The sequence below is a fragment of the Poecilia reticulata genome, chromosome 13 (assembly GCF_904066995.2).
Source record: "Poecilia reticulata chromosome 13, P_reticulata-male-v2, whole genome shotgun sequence".
Lineage (NCBI taxonomy): Eukaryota > Metazoa > Chordata > Actinopteri > Cyprinodontiformes > Poeciliidae > Poecilia > Poecilia reticulata.
In genome coordinates this window covers 20,805,296-20,831,771 of record NC_088842.1, presented here as the reverse complement: position 1 = coordinate 20,831,771, position 26,476 = coordinate 20,805,296, and the positions used below count along the sequence as shown (strand labels likewise).

The window sequence follows — 26,476 nt, the reverse complement described above, 5'->3', positions numbered from 1 at the left end:
GCAAGCTGGATGCTAAGATTTATTTGGCCAGTTTTCAAAATTAATTTCAATTCAGTTCGCATCCTTTTTGTGTCTGCTTGGAAAACTGAATGTTCAAAAGGCGGTGACCAGTGTTAATGGAACCATTCAAAGTGTCTACCAACAATCTGAGTAGTTTTCACTCTTTACAATGAGGTCCATAGTAAATCATAGACTCTATTGACTGCTACAGATCCCTGTCTTTATGTCATGTATACCTGCACATTGTGCTCAGATATCCAACTGCAGGAAAGAGCCAAACTGAAGCATTACACATTAAAATTTATGTAATTTAAAACTAAGCAGTACACTTATTAAGACAGAAAACATAGATTTCTTTGTAAGTTTAGTTCCAAGTTTTTCACTAAAAATTATATCTAAATATATTTTATGCAGAAAGCATCAATGAGAAATATCAAAACAAACAGTTGACATGCAAGTACTGGTCGAGAACTTCAGTCAACTACTCGACATGAAAATATTGTCAAGAAAATAAAAGGCAGGAGTTCACTAAAGTTATACACGTGGAGTCAGATATATCAAAAATAAAAATCTTTTTCATTGATCTGTTGTCAGAACTCCATAGTCGCTTTCGTTTTCTTAACTTCTTAGCTTTCTTAACTTATCAGGTTACTCTAAGCAACGTGCTTGAAAACTCTTGCCCCAAGAAAATTCAAGCAAATTTATGCCACTGATTTGATTCCTCCATTTTTGTATATAATGTTGTATTATTTATACTTAATCATATAAAATGTATACATAGAAAAAGAAATAAATGCTACGTGCAATAAGGAATAAGCCATTGTATTTTTAATTATTGAGGGATTGCAACTGTCTTCTGTTTTTGTCAGCAGACTCAATCTCTCTCTGTATAATGGATATTTCAGCTGAGGTTGTTTTCCACTGTTTTTACTGGAGGGTGTGAGTTGCTGTTCCTTCCTTTTTAAGATACCTTAGAGGTGTCCTGTTAGATTCAAGGCATACTTGGCTATCTCATACTTCTCATGTTTCCTTTTAAAAAAAATAAATAAATAATAGAAACGTCTTTATAAACTTTCCATCCTGGAATATTTCTGCATTACGTAAATTCATGCTTTGAAGATCTTTATGGTCATCTTTTAGGATATCTACATTATTTAATGTGCGTATCTAATTAACAGCTTAATATTGTGAAATATATTGCAATAAGGGTATTATAAGAAGGTGAAAATCAGTGCACTATGTCTTGGCTGAGTAGAACAATCCTCTTTTAGATTATTACTTATTTTTGTCAACTTGCTGTAAAGCTTTATTATAGTTACTGGATGCTAAAACATGCAGGTGTTCAATATACTTCATAGTTATGCTGGACAAACAAACGTTTTCCTCACTTTCTTGTCCGACTCTCCAATTTACATTATTTGCTGTTATTTTAACTGTCAACTCTTTATTTTCTTTTAGGTATTTTTCTCTTCATAGTAGCTACACCTGGTCTGACATTCTGTTTGGCTGTGATACCTTCTTGAAGGAGGGCATTGTCTGAAATGGCGCTACCATCAACTAACCATTCTCCTTTCCCTACAGTCAACTTTTTATTTTCATGAACATCAAAAATAATCCTATATCGGTTAATTTATTTCTTCTTGTGCATTCTGCTCTGTCTTCTCTAACAGAAGACAGTGTTGGTTGTGACAGATGGCTGCCTGCATTGAGACAGGTTATGCTGGAGGTGATGTGATGCTTTGATTCTAAATTCTTTATTATTTGTCACAAAAAGTAGCTGAAAACGGTTTCATGTGACCTTCAAATTGCCCAACTATGTCTAATGAACAGACTTGTAGTGTAGACATTACTATTACAGCCAATGTATCCAGTCAGGATTTTGCTGTAAACAAAGTGTAATTATGCTTGACTGTCTTAAGTACCAACATCAAGATATGATTAGGAAAAAAAGAAAAAAAGGAAAAAAAAACAGCTTTATCAAACCATTTGATACAAAAAACATGTTATCACTTCAAACAACAAGTTTTGAGTCTGTGCTCATCCGATCAAAAGCACAAATGCTATAGAGTAAGGGTAAAGGTAAAGATAATTTTATTTTTAAAGCACATTTTCAGCAACAAGGCAATACAAAGTGCTTAAGCAGTTACCTGGCTGAGGTCTGGCCTGCTCAGTGGACTTGGTCACATTCTGAGGAACGACAGGTGAGCCTGCAAGGAGGGAGGCAGTCATTGGATGAAGAGAGAGAGACATAACATGATTCAGACACTATATTCATAGGGTGGTCACAGATAACAAGACTACATATCTTGAAGGCACTTTAGTAGAGGTCCAAAGTAAATAAGGAAATGACTCGACTGCCTTCTGCAATCTTATGGAGTCTTTCCCACATGTCTAGACAGTGTTGATGTCAGTAATACATCTCTTCTGGTGCAAACTCTAGATAAAAGTATTACCAAGTATTTTAAATGGTCCTGAACACCCACTGACAGTGTTTATTTTTGACAGGCAGTGCTAAGAATTCCCTCTCAGTCCATTTCAATCACTCCTTAGTCAGATGCAAAAATACATAAATAGATCTTTAATATGTTGCTAAATGGCACCTTACCTTTGCCACTGTGCATGTTGTTAGACCACCCTGTCCGCCGTACAGCATCATATGATGGATCTGAAAAACAAGTATTAGAAAATTATAAAATCATGTTTTTTTTATTAGGAAAGAATCAATTAATACTTTATTCTATTACCAAAAGAAGTATTTAAGTGATACAAAAATGCAACTGCAACAATCCTTCAGATTTACTCAGATTACAGTCCTTAAAAGTCTCCATGTGCATGTGGTTAAATAAAATATCACAACCAGTAGTAGTAAATGTCGATTAACCTCAATAAATCCATCAAAAAGTGCTTAACAATCTTCTCTACAAGATATCTGGACACGCTCATGTGGTTTAGTAAGGCTTGCTTTGGTGGTTAGAACGTCGATGTCTTCGAGTCTTCGAGAAAGTTCACATCTGCTTGAGCAGCTTGCAACACAGTAACCACAAATTGCTGATGCAAATTAACGAACAAAACACACAAAACAATAGCTGGACCGAACACGCATTCATGTCTCATTTTCTGATACCTGAAGCTTCTATGGGACCTCAGTCAATGAGTGAACTGACCTGACCTGCGTAGGATAAGCTCTACCTGCTTTGTGTCTGTCTGTGGTGTAAGGCTAGACAGGTTCCACCAAATAATCAATCACTGTGACACAAGTGCACGCAACAGAGGCTGTGGCAACATCTCAAAAATGCCCTGGTATACTCATACTGCACCTGGCCAGCGCCCTTGATTGTTTCCATTATTACAGACTTAAACAGATCAAATTGCCAACAGAATGCTGGGGAAATATGATGTTTATTAATACCAGATTGGATTCACACTTCGTCTAACATGCTATCCACAGTATAAGAGTTGATAGCAAATATTTTTGTCACCAGTTTTTTTCCTCCTTATGGACAATAGGAAAAGACTATAAGGTTGCAATCAGCAGGGTATCTGACGGGTCGAAAAGCAATTTAATTTGCCTTAAGTGAAGATTATGTGTGTGTAAATCACAGGCTGTGTTAAAGAATGACCTATATAAAATCCTCATAGTAAAATAAGGTTGAGTTACAATTTTGAGACCATGACATTTTAAACCCTTGGTTTATCATTACACTGGCTCATGTTGAAGTTGAACACATTAGGGATCGTGTTAGGGACCATCCCGAAATGGAAATGATTTATGCTTGAATTTCACTCCCAAGAAAGACAAAAATATGATATTCCTGCAAACTCATTTAGCATATTACATCAAACATCCATACATTGTCTATTCCTGCTTATCTGTGCTGGGTTGCAGTGCGGGGACAGGTTTCTGTCTCCTGAGGTCACTGGGCGAGAGGCAGGACACAAGACAGACTGCCAGTTTACCACAGGCCAGCACAGGACAAACAACCATTCATACACATATTCATTTCTGAGGGCAACTTAGAAAGACCAAGTAACTTAACATGTACATGCATACCGTATTTTTAAACCATGAGAAGAAGCTGATGGGGGGCTAAGAAAGAAGCCATACATCCACAGGCACATTTATGCTTCACTTATGAAGACACGGCAACTACTGTTTGCAAGTACCTCACCCAGCAGCACCAATTATCTATTTTTTAATAAAATAAGTTATTCATAAGGGTGACTTGAGAGACTGTGTGTTGATTAAATGAATAACTTCAGCAGTTTTGTTCAAATGACACCTTGTAGAAATCCTACAGGCCATTTCAAACACTTCAATATTTATGACCATTGTTTTTATGTGGACATGTTCCCATTGTAAATGTTATGTAGATTGACGTCCTTTAAATACATAGTTTTGATAAATGTATATTTTTCAAATACCAACATATTTGCAAAGTTAAGTTCATGTAACCTTTCCTTCATGCAATATGGGAAATCAATGCTTAGTGACAACTCCAAAGTTCTCTATTTTGTTGTTGTTATCAGCTATCCTTTAACCTTGAGGACTTAATTTATAATAATTCAATTGAAACCTATTTGGAACCAAATACAAATGTTAAATACATTTTTACTAAAAGTGTGAGAGGAATTACTATAAAAAGCACATTTGAGCTTTCATGTTAACCTATTAACACTGGTGACAAACGGGTATCATGTCTTCCTGTTTCAATATTTCCTCACACAAAGCAACACTGCCCTCATGTGGATTATTGTATAATAACATTTTTAATGTTTAAGAGTCCGTAGGGAATAAAATATCGGATTCTTTAACTTTGTCAGTTAACTTATTGAATTATTTATTCCAGGATTAAACTCTAAATTACTATAGAAAATACATCAAGTATATCGAAATTTCCTTTCTTTAGTAGCAGAATATATGCAAAAGTTTCCTGCTGCTTGCAGACCTCTTAGTCTTCTTGACAGTTCTTATGCTCTCTAACTTTTAACCCTCCCCAGTGCTTCAGCTGAGAAGCCATTCTTCCAATATCTGCTGACAATAGAGATTCTTCCCAGCGTGTGCGACTCCACATATGAATTGAGTTGGTGAACAAAAAGTGAAGGTCCAGACAAGTGACAGCACACATAAAAGGTTAAAGAAAGGATATTAGCTTTCAGAGAAAAAAAGAACAAAGGAGTACATAGCCAAAACACAAAAAATAGGTAGAGGAGGGACAAATAGCAAGAATACTGCAGCGGTTTAGAGGGGCTGTCAGGTTCAATCTGGTGTGGGCCTACAGGATAGCCAAAGACCAGCGACTGGGGGAGAGTCCTAGGAGACTTGTGTTTCCTGCCTGCTTCTCCTGCAGACAACCTCTCTTTGTTTTACTGGCCCTTTTTTCCCCTCTGCTCACTGCCAGCAAACCTCCCCACCACCTCCACCACACCTCACCCCCGCCAACCAATCCCCATCACCCCGCAAAAGAAAATCTCCCAACGGGGGCTACCTCTGCTGCCGAGAGGGCTTAGGTGTTTGTGGGGGAGAGACAGAGGAAGAGGAGATGAGAGGGAAGGTGAAGAAATCCCAAACGGTGAGACGCAGACAGATAATAAAGTGTATGAAAAAAAAAGTCATGAAAGAGAGCAAAGTAATGAAAAACCACTGAGTCAGAAAAAATGTAACTCTGGAATTTGAAAAGAAAACAGCGGCAGCATAAGCAGCTACTGTCTGGTATGGGCAGGGGGGGATGCTCGTTTGTTTCACACATTCAAGAAACTGAGGGGGTTCCAGAAATGATTTATTTGTCTCGCGTAAGCATGTAAAAAACCCCAAAAAAACCCAATATTCCAATTATGTTTGCATAATTCAATCTTTAAACATATAGAGGTCCTTAACTTTACACACACTCTGTTGTGTGAAAGGCAGGGAAGTAGAAGTGAAACTGCAGAAGAAGGAAGGAGCCACGGATGCATGAAATACCAAGCCCCAGTGATTGTGTGAGGGGGCAACTGTGAAAACACAAACACAAAAAATACGTATAGAGATCACCCTCATCCCCATCCTGCACAAACCCCCACCCCCTGCTTCTGCCTTCATTTTTCCAGGCCTCGCTCTGACTGCAACTCGCGCCAGTTTCCACTCTGGTCTGGGGTGTGGTGCACGCTCCTGGGAGACTTCAACTGCTGGATCAGTTAGTCAAAACAAGACCTAAGTGCTCTACAGAGAGGAGAAGACTGAGACAGAGGGACAAACGGAGTGAAGAAGAAAGATAAGGAGAGAGATAGAGGGAGAGGAAGAAAGAGCAACCAAGCCGTGAGAGTGAGACAGCGCCTGAGACAGAAAGCAAAGTTAGAGTTGAGTCATGGACTGATTTTAACACTGAATTTGGGCCAGAATGAGAGAGAGACCCAGACAGGCTAAACTGTTTTAATACCCGTAATACAGGTGCTTTAAAAACCATCTGTGAGGACACAAAGCCAGAAGAAGAGAATGACGGAAAAGCAAAGGAGTTAGTTTTACATTGGGTCGCATTAAGCTAGAACTTTTGTCTATCCTTCACGAACTAGTTGAAGCTCAGACTGAACTTAGATCGAAGGGATATTTTCTCAAATGGGTTTAGGTGTCTTGTTCTGACCAACTTCCCTGTCCCTGTTAAACACATTATGCTCACAGCATGATGCTTCCACCGCCGTGTTTCCTCCTAAAGAGAGGGTGTTAGGGTGATGTGTAGTACTGGTTTTCAAAGAAACATAATAGGATTAATTAGTATCCCATATGTGATTTGAGAAAAACCTTAATTAAAAAAAAAATCTTATCAATTTATTCTTGCCACTCCTCCATGAAAGCCTATTTGTGAACTGCTGGACTGATTATTATTCTATGTAAAAAAAATTGTTCATCTGAGCAGTGGATCTTTACAACTCCTCCAGAGATACCATGGGTCTTGTGGTTGCTTCACTGAAGCTTTCCTACTCTGCTTGCCTGACCTGTCAGTTTAGGTGTATGGCCTTTTCTTGACAAATGTATTTGTCATTTTAGAAAACTTTGTGTTGATCTACCACATAAAGACCTTACAACATACATTAATGTGCATTGTTATAATGTAACAAAATGTGAAAAGGTTTATTAAAGGATAAGGAAATCAATGCAAGGTACTGCATGAGAGCACCTACACATAAAGATATTTTTGCCTTTAATCCTTGAACAGTGTCTTTACAAAACTGAATTGTCATCTTCTAGTTTTTTTTAGAAAGCATACACTGATCTTGATAAAACAAATAATGGAACTAAAAGTGTGTGAACGAGTTGTGAGAATGATTGACTTCTTCAGCACTTTCTATACTGTATTAACCTTTAAAAACATGCTGGAACATCCTGCCAAGACATGTAGGAAACCTGGCCACAGATATGCACACCCGTCCACAAGAAAATGGTAGACAGAGACCTTAAATACACACATTGACACACTCACAGATTTTTTCATAGCTGCTGCATTCCGTGTTTTATATGCTCTCTTTTATTCATAACACTGCCTTTTACACCGCAGAATCTGGTGCAGATTAAGGGTTGTCTCCTGCCGTATACTTGTGCTTACTCTACCCCAAAGAGCCTGAATGGTATTTGGCTGTTCGCACAAAGCAATATGAACGCGGACATCTGGCAGCGCTCGTCTGCACAGACACTTACAACAGGTTCTGCCGAAGTAAGGCATCATTTATTGTTGAGTCACAAACCTACCATGTTCTAATGTTGGAATTGTATCTTCTTTCTGTTGTTTCACATTTTTTAAAAAGAATTTGCATCACAGTAACTTAAAACTGCATCCGTTTTATGTTACTGGTTTAAATAAAAAGGCACAAATAGGATACCAGATTATTGTTTCTGCAGTATAAAAAAAGATGTTATTGGAATATGAGCTCCTTTAATGGCAGAGGGTGACATATAGGCCAGGGTCTTTGCTCACAGCTAAGGGCAGAGTCAGTGTTACAGGAGCCCATTATAGCAATCGCCTCTTGTGAAAGGGAAATGCTCTCGAAGGGAGTGACCCACTGTTCCTGCCAGTCTAAATACCTGGTGTTGAGAACCAGGAAGACCAGGGTCAATGGGTGACAGAGCAGAATCTTATCTGGCCTACCCACTGGTCTATTAGGTTGAAGCTGCGCAAGAACAAGTCCACAGCCGGGTAACTCTGACCACAGGGTCAGATAGAGAAAGAGGCAGAAGGCATTCTCTGACACTTATCAGAGCTAGTATTTCCTCTGCTCCTGCCTTGATAGGGCTCTTCATCCTGTGAGTGAGGCTATCAGTGTTATTGCAGTCCTTTCTCCCGTCTCTGGTGGTGACACTCTATAGCCGATGTAAATTCTCTTTTTTTTTTGTCTTGTTTTTTTTTTTTTTTACAGATATTTAGTCAGTTCCTATTCCAATTGTGTCAGCACAAAATAATGTTTGGAGGGTGAAAAGCCATCAAAAGGAAAGTTACAGTCATTCTGAACTGGGCTTGACTCATTCTAAAACATTTTGAAAACAGCTTCAGAAGAACTAGCAATATATATATATATATATATATATATATATATATATATATATATATATATATATATATATATATATATATATATATAACAATATATTTTTTCAAACATAACTGTTTAAAAACCAAAGAAGTTGTTTGTTTTCCTAACTTGGTTTATGTATTGTGGAGGAAAAGGAGGTTTGCATCTCTGTTATGTAAAACTATACATACTCCAGAAGTCATTTTCATAGCAGTTCAGCCAGACAAAAAAAATTATTATATTTGTACCTTGCTGCTTTCGGATTGGACAAATGGTCATATTTTCTTGACAAAGGAATGTCTGTGTTCTAGCTTGCTTATTGGGTACTAATCAGATTCTCTCATCAATAAACTGGGGTTTAAAGAAAAAACAAAAAACCTTAAAATAATTTATCTTTAACCAAGGAACAGATCGATATGATCCATGTCAGAAACATGACTAGGATCACTTGGAATGCATGTGTGGTTGAATTGAAATGACTTTATGTGTTTCAAGATTAAGTTTGTAGTGAAATGGTGCTGAACTAAACTGAACTGAATGTTCAAACGTTGAGTTGTCTGAATGCCGTCAATGACGTGTTGATGAATAAAAATCTCGCACGAGGAGGAAAGTATCTTGCACAATTCAAATGTAAAAAAGACAGGAAAAACCAAATAGACACTCAGTTCTGAAGAACTACAGAAAATGGAAATAACCAAAATTCCGAAAAATTTTGTAAAGGTTTTAATATGGTGGGGCTGCACAGTGGCGCAGTTGGTAGAGCTGTTGCCTTGCAGCAAGAAGGTTCCGGGTTCGATTCCCGGCCCCGGTCTTTCTGCATGGAGTTTGCATGTTCTCCCTGTGCATGCGTGGGTTTTCTCCGGGTACTCCGGCTTCCCCCCACAGTCCAAAAATATGACTGTCAGGTTAATTGGCCTCTCCAAATTGCCCCTAGGTGAGTGTGTGTGTGCATGGTTGTTTGTCTTGTGTATCTGTGCAACAGACTGGCGACCTGTCCAGGGTGACCCTGCCTCTCGCCCAGAACATTAGCTGGAGATAGGCACCAGCACCCCACTGAGGGACAAAGGTGTCAAGAAAATGGATGGATGGATGGTTTTAATGTGGTGTTGCCCTGAGATAGACTGTCCAGGGTGTACCCCACCTGTCGCCTGCTGACTGCTGCAGATAGACACCAGCACCCCTCGCGATCCCACAAGGGATAAGTGTGTTGGATAATGGATGGATTAATGGTTTTTAATGTGGGTAAAAAAGAAAGAAAGAAAGAAAGAAAGGAAGGAAAGAAAGAAAGAAAGAGAAAGAAATTATTCGGCTATCATTGGCTTGCCTGTTGCAAGCTGCGGCAGGCATAAATCTACATTTTAAAATATGTCTTGATGAAGTTGTCATGTTAGAAGCGACATGGTGATTTGAAAAGGACACGTTATATATATCCTTGCAAAAGACATGCCAAGCAGTAAGTCATGACAATGTCTCATAAACTGGATCAAATTGATCAGCAAGATAATAACAAGCTGTCAACATGAACACTATGAAGACCACTATAGTGGAATGAAACGATATAATGAACATATGAGATACAATACTTACTAAAACTGGTACAAAATATCTGAGGCTTGAGTCATTTTAGACTTCAGAAATGTACTCCTTTGTTTCTGAGTTATCAGCTTACCTACATCACAAGATCTTATCTAATCTGGGGTCAGACTGATTTCTGTTGATCACATGTAAGAGGATAACTACCGACTGAACAAGTGACACAAGTGACATCCGTGATGGGTCTCCTCCAAACCCTGAAACAGCTCAGATTTACTCTGTAAACAAGCTGTGTTCAAACACAAAGTTTACCTTTTTGAAAAATCTGAAACTACTGTTTAAAGAATGGGGTGGTTTAGTCACTATTTCCTCAGAAAATGATGGTGTTTATGTTATGTCTCCTCTGTTTCTGCTCTATTCCAGGTTTTGCTGCTACGCGTCACATTTATAAGAAATAAATTGCTTATTCTAGAATCTTAATATAACCTGAGTTCCGCAAGCATTGCAAATAAAGCTCATCCTCACCAAACTGTATTTTTAAGGTTTAGATGGGTCAAAAATACAACATGTAATACACAGTCTGTCATATTACAAACTGAGTCTCTTCAACCATTTAGTCAGTCATGCATATCCACTCGTTTCCACTCCAGCTTGATACGAGGCAGCCGTCCAGTCTCGTCTGTCATGTACGATAAGCACACATTGTTGCTTCAGCACCTGTCTGCGACGCCTGCTCCTCCAGTAAACAGCCTCATTCACAGGCCCTCCTTCGAATAATCACCGCATTTGAAGTCTGTTTGTGCCCCTTTGTTGCTGTGGAAAAAACTAATCAGCACTCTGTTCTTGCCTAGTTTGTTAATATAGCGCTGTTCTGTTATTCCATCTCCGAGCTTCGCTGTGTTGTCACAGCATTCAGGTAGCTGTCTTGAATAGCACAATCTGCTGCCTCGTATCACCTTAGCTACACAAAAGCTGCACCTGCCTGGAGCTTTGTCCTTTGCAATCAGCCATTGCATACGCTTTGGTTCTGGTGAGTGGGCTGTTTTCCAAAGTGTGCAGTGCTTTGTGTTTTTGTACTTTGATTTGCATCACTGACACTGGCAGGAATTGTGATCCAAATTCCCAAATAAAAAATTATCGACACTCTGTCTAACCCCCTGAATCCATTTCTCTATAAATATCAGTCGCACAGGACTTCCCCCTACCAAGTCACGCGCACAACAGATCAGTATCTATGGCAATAGAATTAGAAAAACCTTCGTACCTTCTTTGGCAGCCAAACGTGGTGATGCGTCGGTGTGAGATGGCGTATTGTAGGATAATGATGAGCTACCTGTGAAATGAGAAGATACACATTGTAATCGACTTATTTCACTGTGATTAAAAGTTCAGGTGTTTAAAATACAGGAAAAGAAACTGACGCAAACATTTAGCGGAGTTAAAAAAACAACAACTTGCATTTTAGCTTCAAAATGTTTTTTAAACTGGATATTTAAACAGCCACTGTGCATGGAAAAGTATGACAGTGTTGCCAGCAGGTGGCAGCAAAAATCTCAGGTCCGTTTCATATGATCTCCCTCATTTCTTGCTTTTCATTAGAAAATAACATTAAAAAGTGTTTGCACTAAGTAAATCTAGCCCAGAGTAAATCAAATACAGCCCAGATTTGAGGTCCTTAAAAATGTAAAGAAAACCCCCTCAGAGCCTCTGAGCGTTTTCCAGTACAACTACTACTCCTGGGAGGCGAGAGTCCTCATATGGCAGCCTATTCACTTCACCTTATGGAGCAGAACTCTGCGCCACATTCCTCCACTTACACAGGCACCCTGGGCGGCACCAAAATGCTCTCTTAATTTTAGCTGCCCCGAGGCATAAATCAGCGAGTGGAAAAACAGACCCAAAAAAATCCACAGAGAAAACACAAGAGCAGTTACTGCGAAGTGAGTGCAAGCCAAAAATTAACACTGAGATGACTGAGCATGGGAAGGATACCCTTTCTGAATGGAGCGATATGAAAGGCAACCTCGAGTACAAATGGAACTAAAATCCCTGTTGGAACGGGCCGTTTTCTTGAGATGTGATGCAGGATCCTTACATAGCGTGTGCTGCTGCTGGTAAAGAGGCCTGCTGCGGCGGGCTAGGAGTCTGTTTTTTTAGGGGGTGACTGCAGAGGTGAACGAGTGGGGTTCTCCACAGATGCATTTTAACCTCCCCATACCCTACCCCTCCCTGTTCTACCTACTCCATGGCACCCCCAAGGGTCTGGGTCTAGTTTAGAAAGCTGGGGGCCTTAGAACAGGGGAGCTATTGTATGGGGAAGGGTCCCTCCTCACCAATCAAACGCAGCTCCCCATACAAAAATAATTCCACACGCTCAGTGTAAGCACACCCGGGCAAATGAGCCACCAAAGCAGTGTCTTTGGAATGAGAGTAAGGGAGAAAAGACGGAACAGATGGGCAGGGAAGGGAAGGGAAAGGAGAAGGAAAGGACCATTAACCCTTTTCCTACTGTGCGCCACATATGTGGGCTGACCCAGACAGGCAAACCGGCAGCATTGCAGAGAAAACCTCAAACCATCCCACAGAGAAATTCAGGACCGCCGCACGGCTGAGAGTGAGAGTGAATGAGACAGAAGGGGGGAGAGGCCACAGCTGACTGCTCGGCGAGGGGAAAAGTTGGCTGCGCTGCCTATTTATTTGCACTGCCTCTTCCTCTTTCAGAAAACAAACATGTCTTGGTAATCTGACAGCATGACGGGAGGACCGGACAGCCTTTGAAACCCTCGCTCTCCCTTCGTGTCTTCAGTCACATCTGTTCAGAGTCTGTTAGATTACATAACATCCACAAACAATTTGCTTTTCTCCCCTTCCTTTGACTGATGGGTCTTTCAAAATTCTTGCTCTCCAATTTGACACGCTCACAATGAGAATAATGTTTCTCAAACCTAATTTTGCATTGCACAGCTCCCATAGAAGGCACACAGTGTCTAATCTGTGATACAACATGATGACATTATTCTAAACACGTAGTGGACATTTCCCAGTGTTGAAGCCTCACACAGGGCAAATTGGCTCCAGCCATCATTAAACACCGAAGGACAAAACTCCATTTATACCAGCCTTAAGGTGAGAAATACATTAAATGCCAAGGCTATTACTCAAATATGTATAACATATTGAAAAAGTAATGACGTTATTTTACTAGTTCAAGAAAAGCCTCTGGCAAAACCAAGATCATAATTCAATATTTTCACACACACTGCTTGCTTTTTCTGCAGCCTTTTTACAAACTTGGCTATAGTGTTTTCATCTCTGCTATTCTGGCTAAACTTTTTCTGCAAAAGCATAGGATAAGAAGTGGATTTAAAGGGATAGTTCAGGATTTTCAAGAGAGATTCTGTTAAAAGTGTATAAGCAGCTAGCACAGGACAAATACTGAGGATGATTTCCACCATCTTAAACAACTACACTCTCAAAAATATCATAACTGCTTGTGAAGCAACTATTTCATGAACCTTGAAAGCTTCATAATCTTAGCAATAGGTTAACTATCGAATAAACACAGAGGCCCTTTATTAATTACATGTCAAATTGGATAAATTAGTGCACCACCAATGATAATCCCCTGTGAAACATGCATTTAGAAAAGAACATGTAAAGCTTTCAGATCAGACTAAAGAAAAACCAGTGTTACATTCAACAAAAAAACTGTAAATTAAAATTACAGTAAATTAAAATTACTGTAAATTAAAATGCTTTATATACTTTGTTGTCAGGACATGTTTCAGACAGGAAGATTATTAGTGGTGCACCACCTCCGACCTTAATTTCTCATGTGAATAATTAAGGTTGAAGATGTTCTGAAAAGTCGTAAGTCCTCTTTGGTCTTGATCCCTCTTGGAGAATCTGTTAGCTTGAACTAAAGTCATTCATACTAAATGAAGACAGCAAGAAAATAATCTGCTGAGGGAAGATATTAACTTTTCTTCCCAGATCCTCAACCTTTGTCAGCAATAAGGCAATGACCTCCCCATAAAGCTGACACTGAAATGCCTAAACCTGCAGTTTGAAAAGTAATCTATAGGAGGTTTTCAAAAGATTACACACTTTAACAAACAGAAGTGTTCACAGCTTGTTGAGTAATAGTTATTAATTATTTATTATTTTTAGGGATGTGCCGATCAGGTTTTTTTCTGCCGATACCGATCACCCCCTGAGGGACGATCGTCGATCACCGATACCGATCACATTATTATTTTTTTTTTATCATATGCACTATTGGTTATATTATGTAGAAAAAGGAACCATGAAGTCACCTTAAATTAGGCAAAAACTTGTTTTTAATAACTTTTTCCAAGAAGAAAACTAAACAAAACAGGCATTGTGCAAATTGTACTGCTATCGGTAATACTATCTTTAACAGACTGATACCATATGAAGGCTCTGAAGAGGCTAAATAATGCAAAGAGCCAAAATAAAACCTCTCAACATTGCCAAAAAAATGAAACTTAACATTCAAAGGCAAATACAGGATCCATTACAATAAACAATCCTGAGTGGAGTTACTGAATGAAAACTTCCTGATAGCATGGCGGCTGGCTGATTACTGCTAGTTCTGAGTGGCTGTTTCTGACTGAGCAGAGTAATTATGCAGAGCAGGGAGGAGATCGATTATTTTCTTAGAGATTATCTGTCTCATGTTAGGACAGCGAAAGTTTTAATACGTATGTAAAATTTATTTTTTAGGTTAGATGCTGCACCTTTAAGCAGAGGTTCTGTGTGAGAGTCACTAACAGGTGGAGCAGAAGCGGAGTGAAATATTACTACCTGTAGCGCGTAGCAGCGGTTCAACAGCGAGAGCAGAACCAGCGTCTTACATCGCAGCTCGAAGACTTAAATAATTTTGCGGGTTATTTGTTTAGCTTTCTGACCGTCATGCTAATCCGGGTGAGTGTTTGTAGCTGTGCGCTGCTTTACCTGCTATCTGATCCTCCATATGTCTTTTTAACTGCAGTGAGCCTCGATGTAGCCAAACTCCGTCAAGTATGACATTATTTTTATGCCATATTAGATTCGTCGTGTTGATGCATTTTGACCTGCTTCACCCCACGTGCTTTAATTTTCCGCCGCAACATGCAAACGTCCCCATTCACTCAGTGGGTTATAGTTCAACATCGCTTAGGATTTGTTGCTGCGCGTTTGCGCAGTGTGAAGGAAAGAGGAGACCAGCTGCACAGGCAGGCTGCGAAATGAGATGCAGGTGATCGGTATCGGCAACAAGAGCCAATGATCGCCAATCACCGATCATACACTTTTTCACGGAAATCGGCCCAATTATGATCGGTGACCGATCGATCGGCACACCTCTAATTATTTTTGTTTTTATCAGTTATCCTCAACACAGCTTTTCCCCCTCTTAAAACATTACACAGATTTGGTAAAAGTCAAACAGTGACGTGTTTGAATCTATAAACTCTTGGTTCTAAACTTGCGGTGCATGTACAGCTGTTGGTACCTAGGCTTCATTTAGAAGAGTTCAAAAGAAATTTTGACATCATCTACATATTTTCAAGTTAAACAGAGTGCAAAATAACAAACCGGGTAGTACAATTTGTTGAATAAGAAAAACTGCTCAAATGTGCACTGCAGAATACTTTGTGAAGCTCCTGAAGAAAGTGCATTGAAGGACAAGGAAATGGTAGCAAGAAATATCAGTGCATAAGAAGGACATATATTGGGGAAGTGGTACATAAACTTCTCTCCATATGGTTAAACACACACTGTCAGGCTCTGAAACAAAAACATTATTGGATTGAAGCCAAATCAGCTAAATCTGTCTTCCATCCCTCCAGACTGCTTCCTTTCAAATCTTATGCTAAAGGAAACCTGTAATCCTTGAACAAGTTAGTATAGGTCTATGGCAGTGGTTCTTAACCTGGGTTCGTTCGACCCCAGAGGTTCGATGAGTCGGTCTCAGGGGTTCGGCGAAGCCTCTGCCGCGGAGGTAAAGACACACTTGTGTAAAGTCGTGATGACGCGCCCCCTTTGCTATCGCTTGCTGCAAAGGATCACGTTACATTGCTTAGCCAATCAGTGCTGTGGAGGAGCACTGATTGAAGGAGTTCCACTCTCAGCATGGATTTGAACTTGTGTCTTTAATTACTTCAGCAAAGCTCACAGTTTTTACCAAATTCTGTAACTTTTGTTGTAGTTCTAAATCTGCTCCTTATAGTTGCCTCTTTTCGGGGTTGGTACTGCCTCTAGTGGCGTGGGGGTGGTAACACAACTAATATAATTACATTACTAAATCAGAATACCGCAAAGTCTTTATTATTTATTATTAATTTTTCTTTCTCTTAAGAATGTAGAGCTAATTAAATAATCTAAACAAGACCTTAAAGTGGTTCCAGTTTCTCTCGATGACCAACCTGTTGAAACTGTGGCTAATTTTAAATACCTTGGGTCGTTCCTAGACAGTCAGCTCAACTTTGCTGAAAACACTGACTATATTTTGAAGAACTGTTCTCAGAGACTCTACCCTGTAAGAAGACTTAGTGATCATGGGGTGACCCATGATCACTGGGGGGGAAAAAATCATATTTTATTTATCACTACAGAAGGGTTCAGTGAATGCGCATATGAAACTGATGGGTTCGGTACCTCAAAAAAGGTTAAGAACCACTGGTCTATGGTCTATAGAAAACATGATCATGACATTTTGTACAGTCATTCTCAGATAATGAGACTTAATTAGCTAATTTCTGACTTTTTTGAGCTTCTTTCAAATTTAGCTTTGTTAGGGAGGTTTGTCACTTTAAATTCAGATAAGTTGCTGATGGCCACAGTCCCCAACTCAATGTTGCACTTTATACACGTTAAAATGGCTGCAAACTGATGCACAATTGTACGACCTTTCATCTTTGACCCTGAATATCTGGAAAAACCTTGAATGGCTACAGTAACAACTTTATATGACATGATATGACCAATCAATAGCATTTATACTTTTTACATTTTGTCCTGTTAACACAGCAAACTTGATTTAAAAGAGTGTCACGTAACTGACATGAAAATAAAAACTATGCATGTCTTAAATCTTTCTACAGAAAAAAAGAACACCACTAAAAACAATCCAGTGCAACCAATTTCGTAAACAGAGTCCAAGGTTTAGGTAATTTCATCTCAGTATGAATAGTGTTCTGAGAAGGCCTCAGAAGTGTCAAGAGAAAGAGCATGGCTGAACTTGCCAAACTATCACAACACGACCATCTACCTCTGCACTCTGCAACACACACTGAACGCACCAGTGGATCAATACAATTTCACCTTTTTCACCTGTATGATTTTGCTTGTGATATTCAGTCATGATCCACCTGTATGACATAAACGCCAAAGAAAGTACATAAAAGGTGGGGTTGTAGCTTGACAAAACGTGAGAAAGTTATTAATACTCAGAAGGCAGAGACTAATTTAAAGCAAAGATTGTTTATATTAGCATTCAAACAACTAGGCTGTAAGACGAAACACTGTGGGTAATCCGCCTCACCTCTCCATTCCTCTGAAGGCCGTCAGCATATGCTCCACATCCATTTATGCTAATGCTAATGCATATTAATTCCTGAGCTACAGGAGGCAAGTGAGTAGCCACAGACTGCTTTGTTATGGTGGCTGACAGCAGACAGCTAACAGTACAGGGCTCGCAGCCAGGCTGCTGAACCCCTCCACAACAGTGATAATCTGCCAATAGAAAGAACTAATGCAAGGGGAGCTCAATAAAATTGTTGTGAGGGAGACATTGTGGGGAGAGAGAGTGAACTCTCCAGACCTCCTTTTTCCCTACTCAGCCTGCGAGCCCAGATGTTTATGGTCTGTATAAACTATTGAGGGCTTGAGAATGTCCCCCCTCCACCCCACTCTGAAGTGAACAGCAGCAGCGGTGCAAGAAGCCCAGACTTATCACTCTCCCTCTCCCTCTGCTTCTCAGTCTTGACTCCCTCGCTGTAAATCCATCCAGGCACACAAGCAAAGGCGACAGCTGGGAAACAGAACTATTGCTGCTCTCCACTGGCTTTCATTCACAGCCATTTCAAACCATTTCCATGCACTGGAAATACTCTTTTTTTTCTGCCATATAACTTTCTCATGCTTAAAACCTGCTGTTGTTTTTCATACCAGTTAACTGTCATGGAGCTGTGCATTCATTTAGTGTTTACTTTGATGCTGCTTAAGAATTTCATCTGATCAATTTGCAGTTTTCTTGCTATTAGTCCCATCTGGCTTCTCCTCTCTCATTCTGCCCCTGCTCTCTTCTTGTCAGAAGATGCAGTCTCTTGCTGTCTGAGGTTTACTGCTCTGCTTCGCTTCCAGCACATGTGGTATCAAACCGACCTACATGGGTGCGATAAAGCAAACAGTCCACGGTCCCTCCCTGACAGACTAATTTGAACAAATTCTCAAATTGCACTCAAAATTGAAAGCACATTGGGGGTGTGGGCAGCCGTCCCTTATAAAAATCCAAATAAGTAACAAAGAATGAGGCCAAAATAATATTCAGCCAACTAGCCCTGTTTGTTGTCAGCAGCTGGGTACCCAGACAGATGTTCGACTCGTGCCCGTGGTCAAATCAGCGTGGGTGTTTGAACGGTCCAGCGCATGACGTGGCAGGAATGTTTTGTTATGCTATAGGGCGGAGAGGTTTCTTCTCTGTATTTTTGCCAAGAGTCCTAATGACTGAGAGGAATGCTAATCAGACATTCAAAAAAAATCTAACCAAATGCACACACGGTACAGACAGATGTTTATGAAATTATGATGATTATAGCACCATCAATTTTTTGAAGGAGGATTGGGGCTAATATTTGAGAGTAGTAAATTGGGACCGAGCTTGACATACATGACCTATAATCACTAATATTTCCAGGATTTGGCTTTGCTCTCCCCTTTTCTTTTCCCCTTTTTTTACTCCATCTTTTGGAATCTTGCCTGAGCTCAAGTACTCATGACTCAATCCAGAGGTCTATTTTGTGGACAAGGCTCAGTTATGTTATTGTTTGTCTGTTCTGTGAGGGGAGAAATGAGAATTACTTAAGTATCTAAATCAGAGTCTTTGTCTTGTTTTGGGTTTTGTAAAACATTAATTCACTAATATGCTTCCTTCTTCCCTTATGTCCCTAGTGTAAAGAACATAAACTGTTTTTCTATCTCCAAATCGGGTCTTTCAGTCCTGACTTGGAAGAATTCATCATTTTGACTCATGGGAATGGATCCAAGGTAATTTTCAACTGGAAAGTGAGCAGGAACCCCAAGACATCCCTTCTGTCTCCAAAACACACAACGTTTAAATAAAAAAAATAAAAAAACAATGATGGGCAGGGTTGCAATGCAGCAATCCAAAGCTGGTGTCTAAATCCTGCAGTCAGTTGCCATTATGAAAACTGCTTTGCAGAGTGTGCCCAGTAGCGGTCAGACAGATCCACCCGCTACAGTGCCTCACAATGAGGCCGTTATACCGATGTTAGCCATCTCTCCTTCTCTCTCTCCCCCCAGATGCTCTACATAGAGAAAACCATTGACACCCAAAAAATACAGTTCCCATTACATCACATCAAGGTCCATCGCAATTTTAGACGAGAAATTTTAAATATAGTGGAGCTAACAGTCACCCCGCCCAATGTGCTGTCATGATATTTTGTAACAGCAGCAAAAAAAAACAACAAAAAAACACTCACACTGTCCAGAGCAACAGGACCCAAATTTCTGAGCTACAAACTAATGTGTATTCAGACCACAGCCATACCAGATGTTACATCTTATATCAAAACGTCATTTGCATATAGCCTCAGAAAACTGACTCTGCTCCTCCAAGGAAACATATGAAGCTGGATTACAACAAGGCACTCTTCAAAGGTAAGAGGCTCATATTTATTTGCCCCCACTGAAAATTGCAGATCAACGTTCTTTGCTGTGCTGAGCATACAGGCCGAACTGCCTTCCTGAGGCAATGCACCTGGGCTTCATCTTTTTTGTTGGACCATGTGGAATAAAGGCGCTGCAAAGTGTAGCGAGGGGGATGTAGTTGATGCTTATCTTCGAGAGGGGAAAGAAACCCGTCTTGGTTTCCACATTTCTGCTACAGATGGAGCACCATTACGGAGAAATGAGTTCCAGCTAAAGCAATTCTGTTGTTCATTGTTGGTATAGTTCAGTGGCTAAATAATATCTATCATTTGCTCTCTCGGGCTTGACTTGGAAAAGAAAAACTTTTTTTTTTTTTCATTCTCACTCTTTGTCTAAATGATGAGGAAAAAAAACATGAATGAAAAGAAACCATTCACTTAATGATTTTCATTTTCTGGCATAAACAGATACCAGTCTACGTGCCTTATGCAAATAGAAGAGTTCAAAGTTTCTCTAACTGTTTCCAAGTACTTCTGTATCCGTCTACCCAATAGGATTTTTGTTTTTCCAGTGAGCATTTTATACTTCACTGTCCCACTAATCCTGTTGATTATTTTGTTCTTTCTTTTTTGACTTCTCACACAAATATTGCAAAGCACACTTACTTTCCCTGAGGTAATTGAGATGAGACAGAAGCACTTCTGCGTTGTACAGGGTGGTAAGTCTGAGGAAGTCATCTTTGCTCATCTTGCAGAGCTCTTTGCCGTCTGTGTTTTGAAACATTGATGTGTCAATTTCTAGCAGTCCATACTCCTTGATGGCCCATTCCAGCCACTGCCGCACATGGTCCTGAGACCACAGTGATGGGTCTGTGGGAAGACGACAGGAGCGAGTGGAAGTTTATTGACTGAAGTGCTTAGAGATAAACACACAAATAAGAGAACCATGAAAGTTTTAAACAGAGATGGTTTGAAACATCAGGTTAGCTTGTTCCTGCTTAGTGACTCCAGACCAGCAGGGGGCTCCCAAGAGCACAGTATCATGTCTCAGAACACTTTGTTGTGAGCCCTATTCAATTATTGGTCATTTTTGCCCTTTGCCAATTCTTAACCCTATTTTGTACCCGTGTTTTTGCATTTCTTTCTCTTCTAACCTTCCTTTTGTTCCCATAAAAAAAACATGTCATGCAAATGTACAAAAAACTGCATATCAATGTACTTTTTGACAATATTTCAGTATTTCCAAAAAAGACAGAAAACAATTGTCTTAAAAATATACATATCTGATGCATAGTTGAACTCAACTGTATAATAGTTTTTGAAATGGTTGTATAATACATTCTTGTAATTGTTTCTTGTACCCATTTGTCAGTTCAGTAGTATGAAAGAGAACTAATCAAATTAACTGAGTAACCTCCTGTACATATTGGAGTCACAGACCCATTATGAGAAGTAAAGTAGAATTTTAATCGATACATTGAAAGAAAGGAAAATAGACAATATGTGGCAGGCAGCTCAATTTTGTGCCTGAAGACATGAAAGTGACATAGTTACAAAGGTTTCAACATTTGCAGTTTAAAAATCATTTAAATCTCTTTAGGAATGATAGGCAGTACGTATAAAAACACAACGGGAAATACTCTTTGTTTGATAAAGAAATAATTTAGTGGTTCTACAGTAATACTTTCTGCTGCTTCTGTTAAAGTTATTACATATTCATTCAAATAATTATCATTGAATGAATGATTAGTTCCTGTAAGCTTTTCTAAGGACAGACAGTTAAAACCTCTTCCTTTCTACTAGTTCTCTTGAGTGTGTATTGGACAGTGTTGATCAAATAAAATTCAGCCTTACAATTTCCAGCTTCTGAAACACTTTATTCTAAGTACTATAGAGCAAATAGACTGATGTGTTTTATTTATTTATTTATTTTTTATTAATTAATTAAGATACATTTGTTGTTGTCTCACAAGGCATGTCTTTAATGTTTAACACGCAAAAGTGTTCACTTAAGGGAGAAAGTTCTGAAAAAAAACTCTTAAACGTATAATTTACCATGTTCCTTTCAATACCCAACCATAACCCATCAACCACACACCTGGAAATGAAACCATTTTATTCAGAATTGTTATTTTAAAACGTACTGAAAAGTCCTTTGACTAATAAATATATTCCTGCATAAAATTATCCACATTCACCATGATGATATAAATAATGATTAAACAAACCCCTAGCCTATAAGTTATAAAGTATCCCCTTTGTCTACCTGCAGGTACAATGACTCTCCGCTCATTGGTGGTCATGTTGGGGGGAGGAGCATTCTTCTCGTCCATATAGCTCCCATAGGTCATCTGAGATGTGTCATTAGCCCCGACCAGTTTATTACATTTGCCCACACTGCAGTCCACGGGAGACTCCCTGCTGCACAAAAAACAAATCAGACTTGGACCTGTTGAAACATTATCAGCAGACATTTTGGGTGTTGAGTTCCTTTCTAGCAATTGAATTTGGCGTCAAACATTAAAGGTCTAAGCTTCCCCGCTCAAATATGTCAGGCGTTAAAAGCTGTAAAATGATAACAGTAGAAGTTCAGATGTGTCTGATTCTCAATGAAAAAAAAAGAGATATCAGAGGAACAGTAAGTCGTTGTATTCATACCTGGATCCGTTCATGTGCTCATATTCTCTCTTGACGTTGACCCGCACAGGCTGGTTGATCCACTCCTGCTGTGGGGGTAAAGGGTTGATTTTGTGGGTCTGGCTGTAGTCCTGTGTGCCAGATGCAGTCATGTCTGTTTTGGGGAGAGGGGCAGCAGCAGCGTATGGAGGCTCAAATAAGGACTGGTCTTCACTCACCACTGATAGCGCCTCCTGTCAATGTGGGCAAACAAAACGTTTGACTTAACTTACTTTTCACATATGAGTAAATACATCATTTCATATGACAGCACAGAATCAGAATTTGTATTTTTTTTGTTTGTTTGTTTTGTTTTGGTGGTCCTCCCAATAATAAAAAACAATAATCAACTCAACTCAGATGACCAGGTTTGAAGTACAGATGAATAAAGAGATAAACTGGCGATCAAAACTGACAGACTTCTAGTTTAATCGGCCCTAACCTTTGACCACCTGGTCAGAATCTCAAGTGTCTGTTTCATTTTTTTTGACAGGTAAATTAACCATAGACACAAACGGCCTCAAAAAGTCATTATCTTGAAAGAGGTAAAATATGTACATGTAAGAAGGTAGATATAGCATCTCAATTATGTGACCTCACATTCACAATAGCTAGCAAATAAGGCTCAAGCCCCTTCCCTGCAACATGTGAAGTTAAATTTCCAATCTCCTGTGTATTTTTGTTTACACCAATTATGAGCACTTATGAGTCATATCACAGTCTGGGATCCTCTGTAGTTTGTGTATACAGTTCATGTAGGGCTGTAGCTTCCTGTTGATGTTAAGATCACTTCAGTCATGCTCACAAAGCTGTTAGATAAGATGCTACAGAACTCTTGTTCCACTAAGATTATAATTTGACAAATACAGTGAGTATTAATTAGCAAATGCTTGTAGCTAAAACTAAAATAAAAAAGTCTTCTACTTCTACCCTAACTCCCCATGATTCCTTATACGTAAATTGGTATCAGAGGTCTATTTTCCAGATTAATGTGGACATCCATGTCCCCTGTTGAGCCAGACTGTGTGCATCATGTCTGAGCATTGGGCTTCCCTCCACAGCTGAAGACTCAACAGAAGCAGGGGGGGTCACAGCTACACTGACCCCTGTGCTTCAGCGCTGCTGGAGCAATGTCAGTTTATTAAAGAAAACAAACGCAGAAACTCGCAGAAACTCGCAGAGCAGGCCAAGATATCGTGCGGTTTAGACGCGCTCCTTGCGTAATGTCTTAAAAGCAAAGCTTGTGCTGTGCAGTTGAGGGGTTTGATTTTAAACGTTATTGTTTTAAAGATGTTCAAAACAATGATTATTGCACTTATTATTGCACAATACTGATTTATTCGCATTATTTTTAGAAGAGTAAACACAGAACAAAAAAACAATAAAGAAAAATATTAAGTGAAATCATAACAATATGGCTCTGAGGATTAGGCTTGGTTCTGATGCACATCTGGATTTGATCGGATCTGATGGCACAGTAGAGACGGAGACGTGTCTGATCTCAGAGGACTGACTTTCTTTTCATTCCAGCATGCCACAGAGTTGCTTCAGGGAGAAAGATGTGACTTGAAATTCATTAATTCATAGATCCACCATGCAGCCATTCCATTCTCTAGAATGTTTATGAAAGCAAAGTCATGATCACAAGTTTCTGGATTTTCCCCTTTCAATGCATGTGTTCACAGAACGCAGGTACATTTGCACAATAATGCACACAAATATTAGTTTTTTTGGTAGTTTTTTTCGGTAGTAGCAGCTAACTCAAGCAACAGTGCTACAGTTGAAACAAATATGTAACAACTTATAAGATGTGAGCTAGGTTCTGAGCAATTGTGAAATCTCAAACATTATAGATTCTGGATGTTACTGTTAATGTTGACAATTCAATGCTGACCTTTCATGAACATGACCATTTCATAACTTTCTTTTGTGAAAAAAGCTAAGCTTGTTAGGTTATGTCAAACAAAAATAAGATTGAATGCCTTTTACACCATAGTTCTTCGGATTAATTAGCAGTTTTTAAAAAGTTTAAATATATGTGACCACTTGAACAATTAGTTTTTATTTTCTCTGATTTCATCTGAGAATCCATCATGGTCTGAATTTAGGCACCAAGGCACATTATCTGAGCAGAACACAGCAGCTAGTGTACAGATGATAAGGGCAAAAGAGTGAGGGAATGTCTTATAACAGCTTGATAAGAGCTTTGCAAACTATTTTGACTATTGCACGTTATATTTACACTGACATATCAGTTGCCACAATTGGAGCCATGATTGGCAAGTGGTTTGTGTTTATCAAGATTGCAGCAGTTTTTTTTTTATTGCTTTGAAAAAGAAACAACCCCATGTAACTGTAGAAAGCTGACAAAACAGCACTATTCTGATTACTCCAGTATCTCTAAGGAACACACACCAGCTACTTGTGAAATCTAGAGGCAGTTACACCTTTTTTTCTGTTTGCTCTACACCATCAGACAATAATTTATTATGTCTGTCACTTGGGTCAGCTTTAAAAAGGAGTGTCTTGGGCACTGGCCTGTGGTCCTGAGGTTTGGGGTTCCTTAAAGAAAATGTCATATCGTTGTGAGGAGTTTTCATCCATTGTATTTGCATGCAGAAAACCAATATCCAACTATTTAAAAATGATATCAAAGCCCAAACTCTAACCTAACCCTCAAGCCAAGCGACAGCAACTTTTAAGCACCTGCTCATTACTTTTTTACGTGTATTTCAGTGACATTTTGTACCTACAAATTAACATTCCATCCCTTCCTAATTCCTCTACTCTTTAACAAACAATATCAAATCCATCCATTTAAAGCTCTGCATGTCAATTCATTTCTGATTTTAGTCAACATTAAAAAAATAAAAAATAAATAAATAGAAATAAATTGTTTAATTAAATTTTTTTCTCCAGTGGTCTTTTAAAGATAAATGATGTGGAAGACGGCATAATTTTCTATCTATAAAGGCTGGCTATAACCACAAAGATCATTTTAAAAAAAATGTCATGTTTTTTTTTTCATGCACATCATATAAACATGAGTGAGAGTCAAGTCAACATACAATGGAGGTTTAGATGTAAATATATCAACTACTTTTGGAATGAGAATGTCCATCCATCCATCCATCCATCCATCCATCCATCCATCCATCCATCCATCCATCCATCCATCCATCCATCCATCCATCCATCCATCCATCCATCCATCCATCCATCCATCCATCCATCCATCCATCCATCCATCCATCCATCCATATCCCAAACAATTAAATATTAACTATGAAGATCACAATTAGGTCTGTAAATAACAAAAAACTCAAAAAGCTTAACAAAAACATTACAATTTTTTTGTCATATGGTGATGCATAAACTAGACTGTTGTAATCTCATTTTCTGTGATGTTAACATAATAATATAAAAAGTATGTGGGCCATAAGAGGCTTAAGGTAAAGTTAAGTAAGTCAATTCAACCATCCATTATCATACACGCTTATCCCTCGTGGGATTGCGAGGGGTGTTGGTGCCTAACTCCAGCGGTCAACTGGCAAGAGGGCGGGGCACAACTTGGACAGGTCGCCAGGGCTGAGTAAGTCACAAGTACAATTTCCAACCAGAACTACAACAGACTCAAACGGTGACAGCAACTTTGTACCTTCTTAGCAAACTTACTGAATTGCTATTTTAACAGAGAGATGATTTAGTGTAGACAAGATGCTGCTGAAGCAAATTTTTGTAAGAAAAAAATCTACAAGAATGACAGCAAAAGAAAGTCACAAACACATCCTCGATTACATACATGCAGTCTTAGTGCAAACTCAGTTCTGCAGTCA

At 39.1% G+C, this 26,476-nt stretch overlaps 1 protein-coding gene across 6 annotated transcripts in view; it reads right to left on the bottom strand.

Moving 5' to 3' along the window:
* Window positions 1-26,476, bottom strand: part of fli1 (Fli-1 proto-oncogene, ETS transcription factor) — a 41,684-nt gene that overhangs the window by 3,647 nt on the left and 11,561 nt on the right. For 4 of the 6 annotated variants that reach the window (XM_008425967.3, XM_008425970.3, XM_008425971.3 and 1 more), the window contains 6 exons: window positions 22,623-22,834; window positions 22,231-22,385; window positions 20,631-20,834; window positions 11,333-11,401; window positions 2,606-2,665; window positions 2,148-2,207 (listed from right to left, as the gene is read on the bottom strand). In XM_008425967.3, the coding sequence (XP_008424189.1) occupies window positions 2,148-2,207; window positions 2,606-2,665; window positions 11,333-11,401; window positions 20,631-20,834; window positions 22,231-22,385; window positions 22,623-22,834 (760 nt within the window). The remainder of the gene's footprint in view (window positions 1-2,147; window positions 2,208-2,605; window positions 2,666-11,332; window positions 11,402-20,630; window positions 20,835-22,230; window positions 22,386-22,622; window positions 22,835-26,476) is intronic. The other 2 variants (XM_008425969.3, XM_008425972.3) reach the window with 1 other exon arrangement.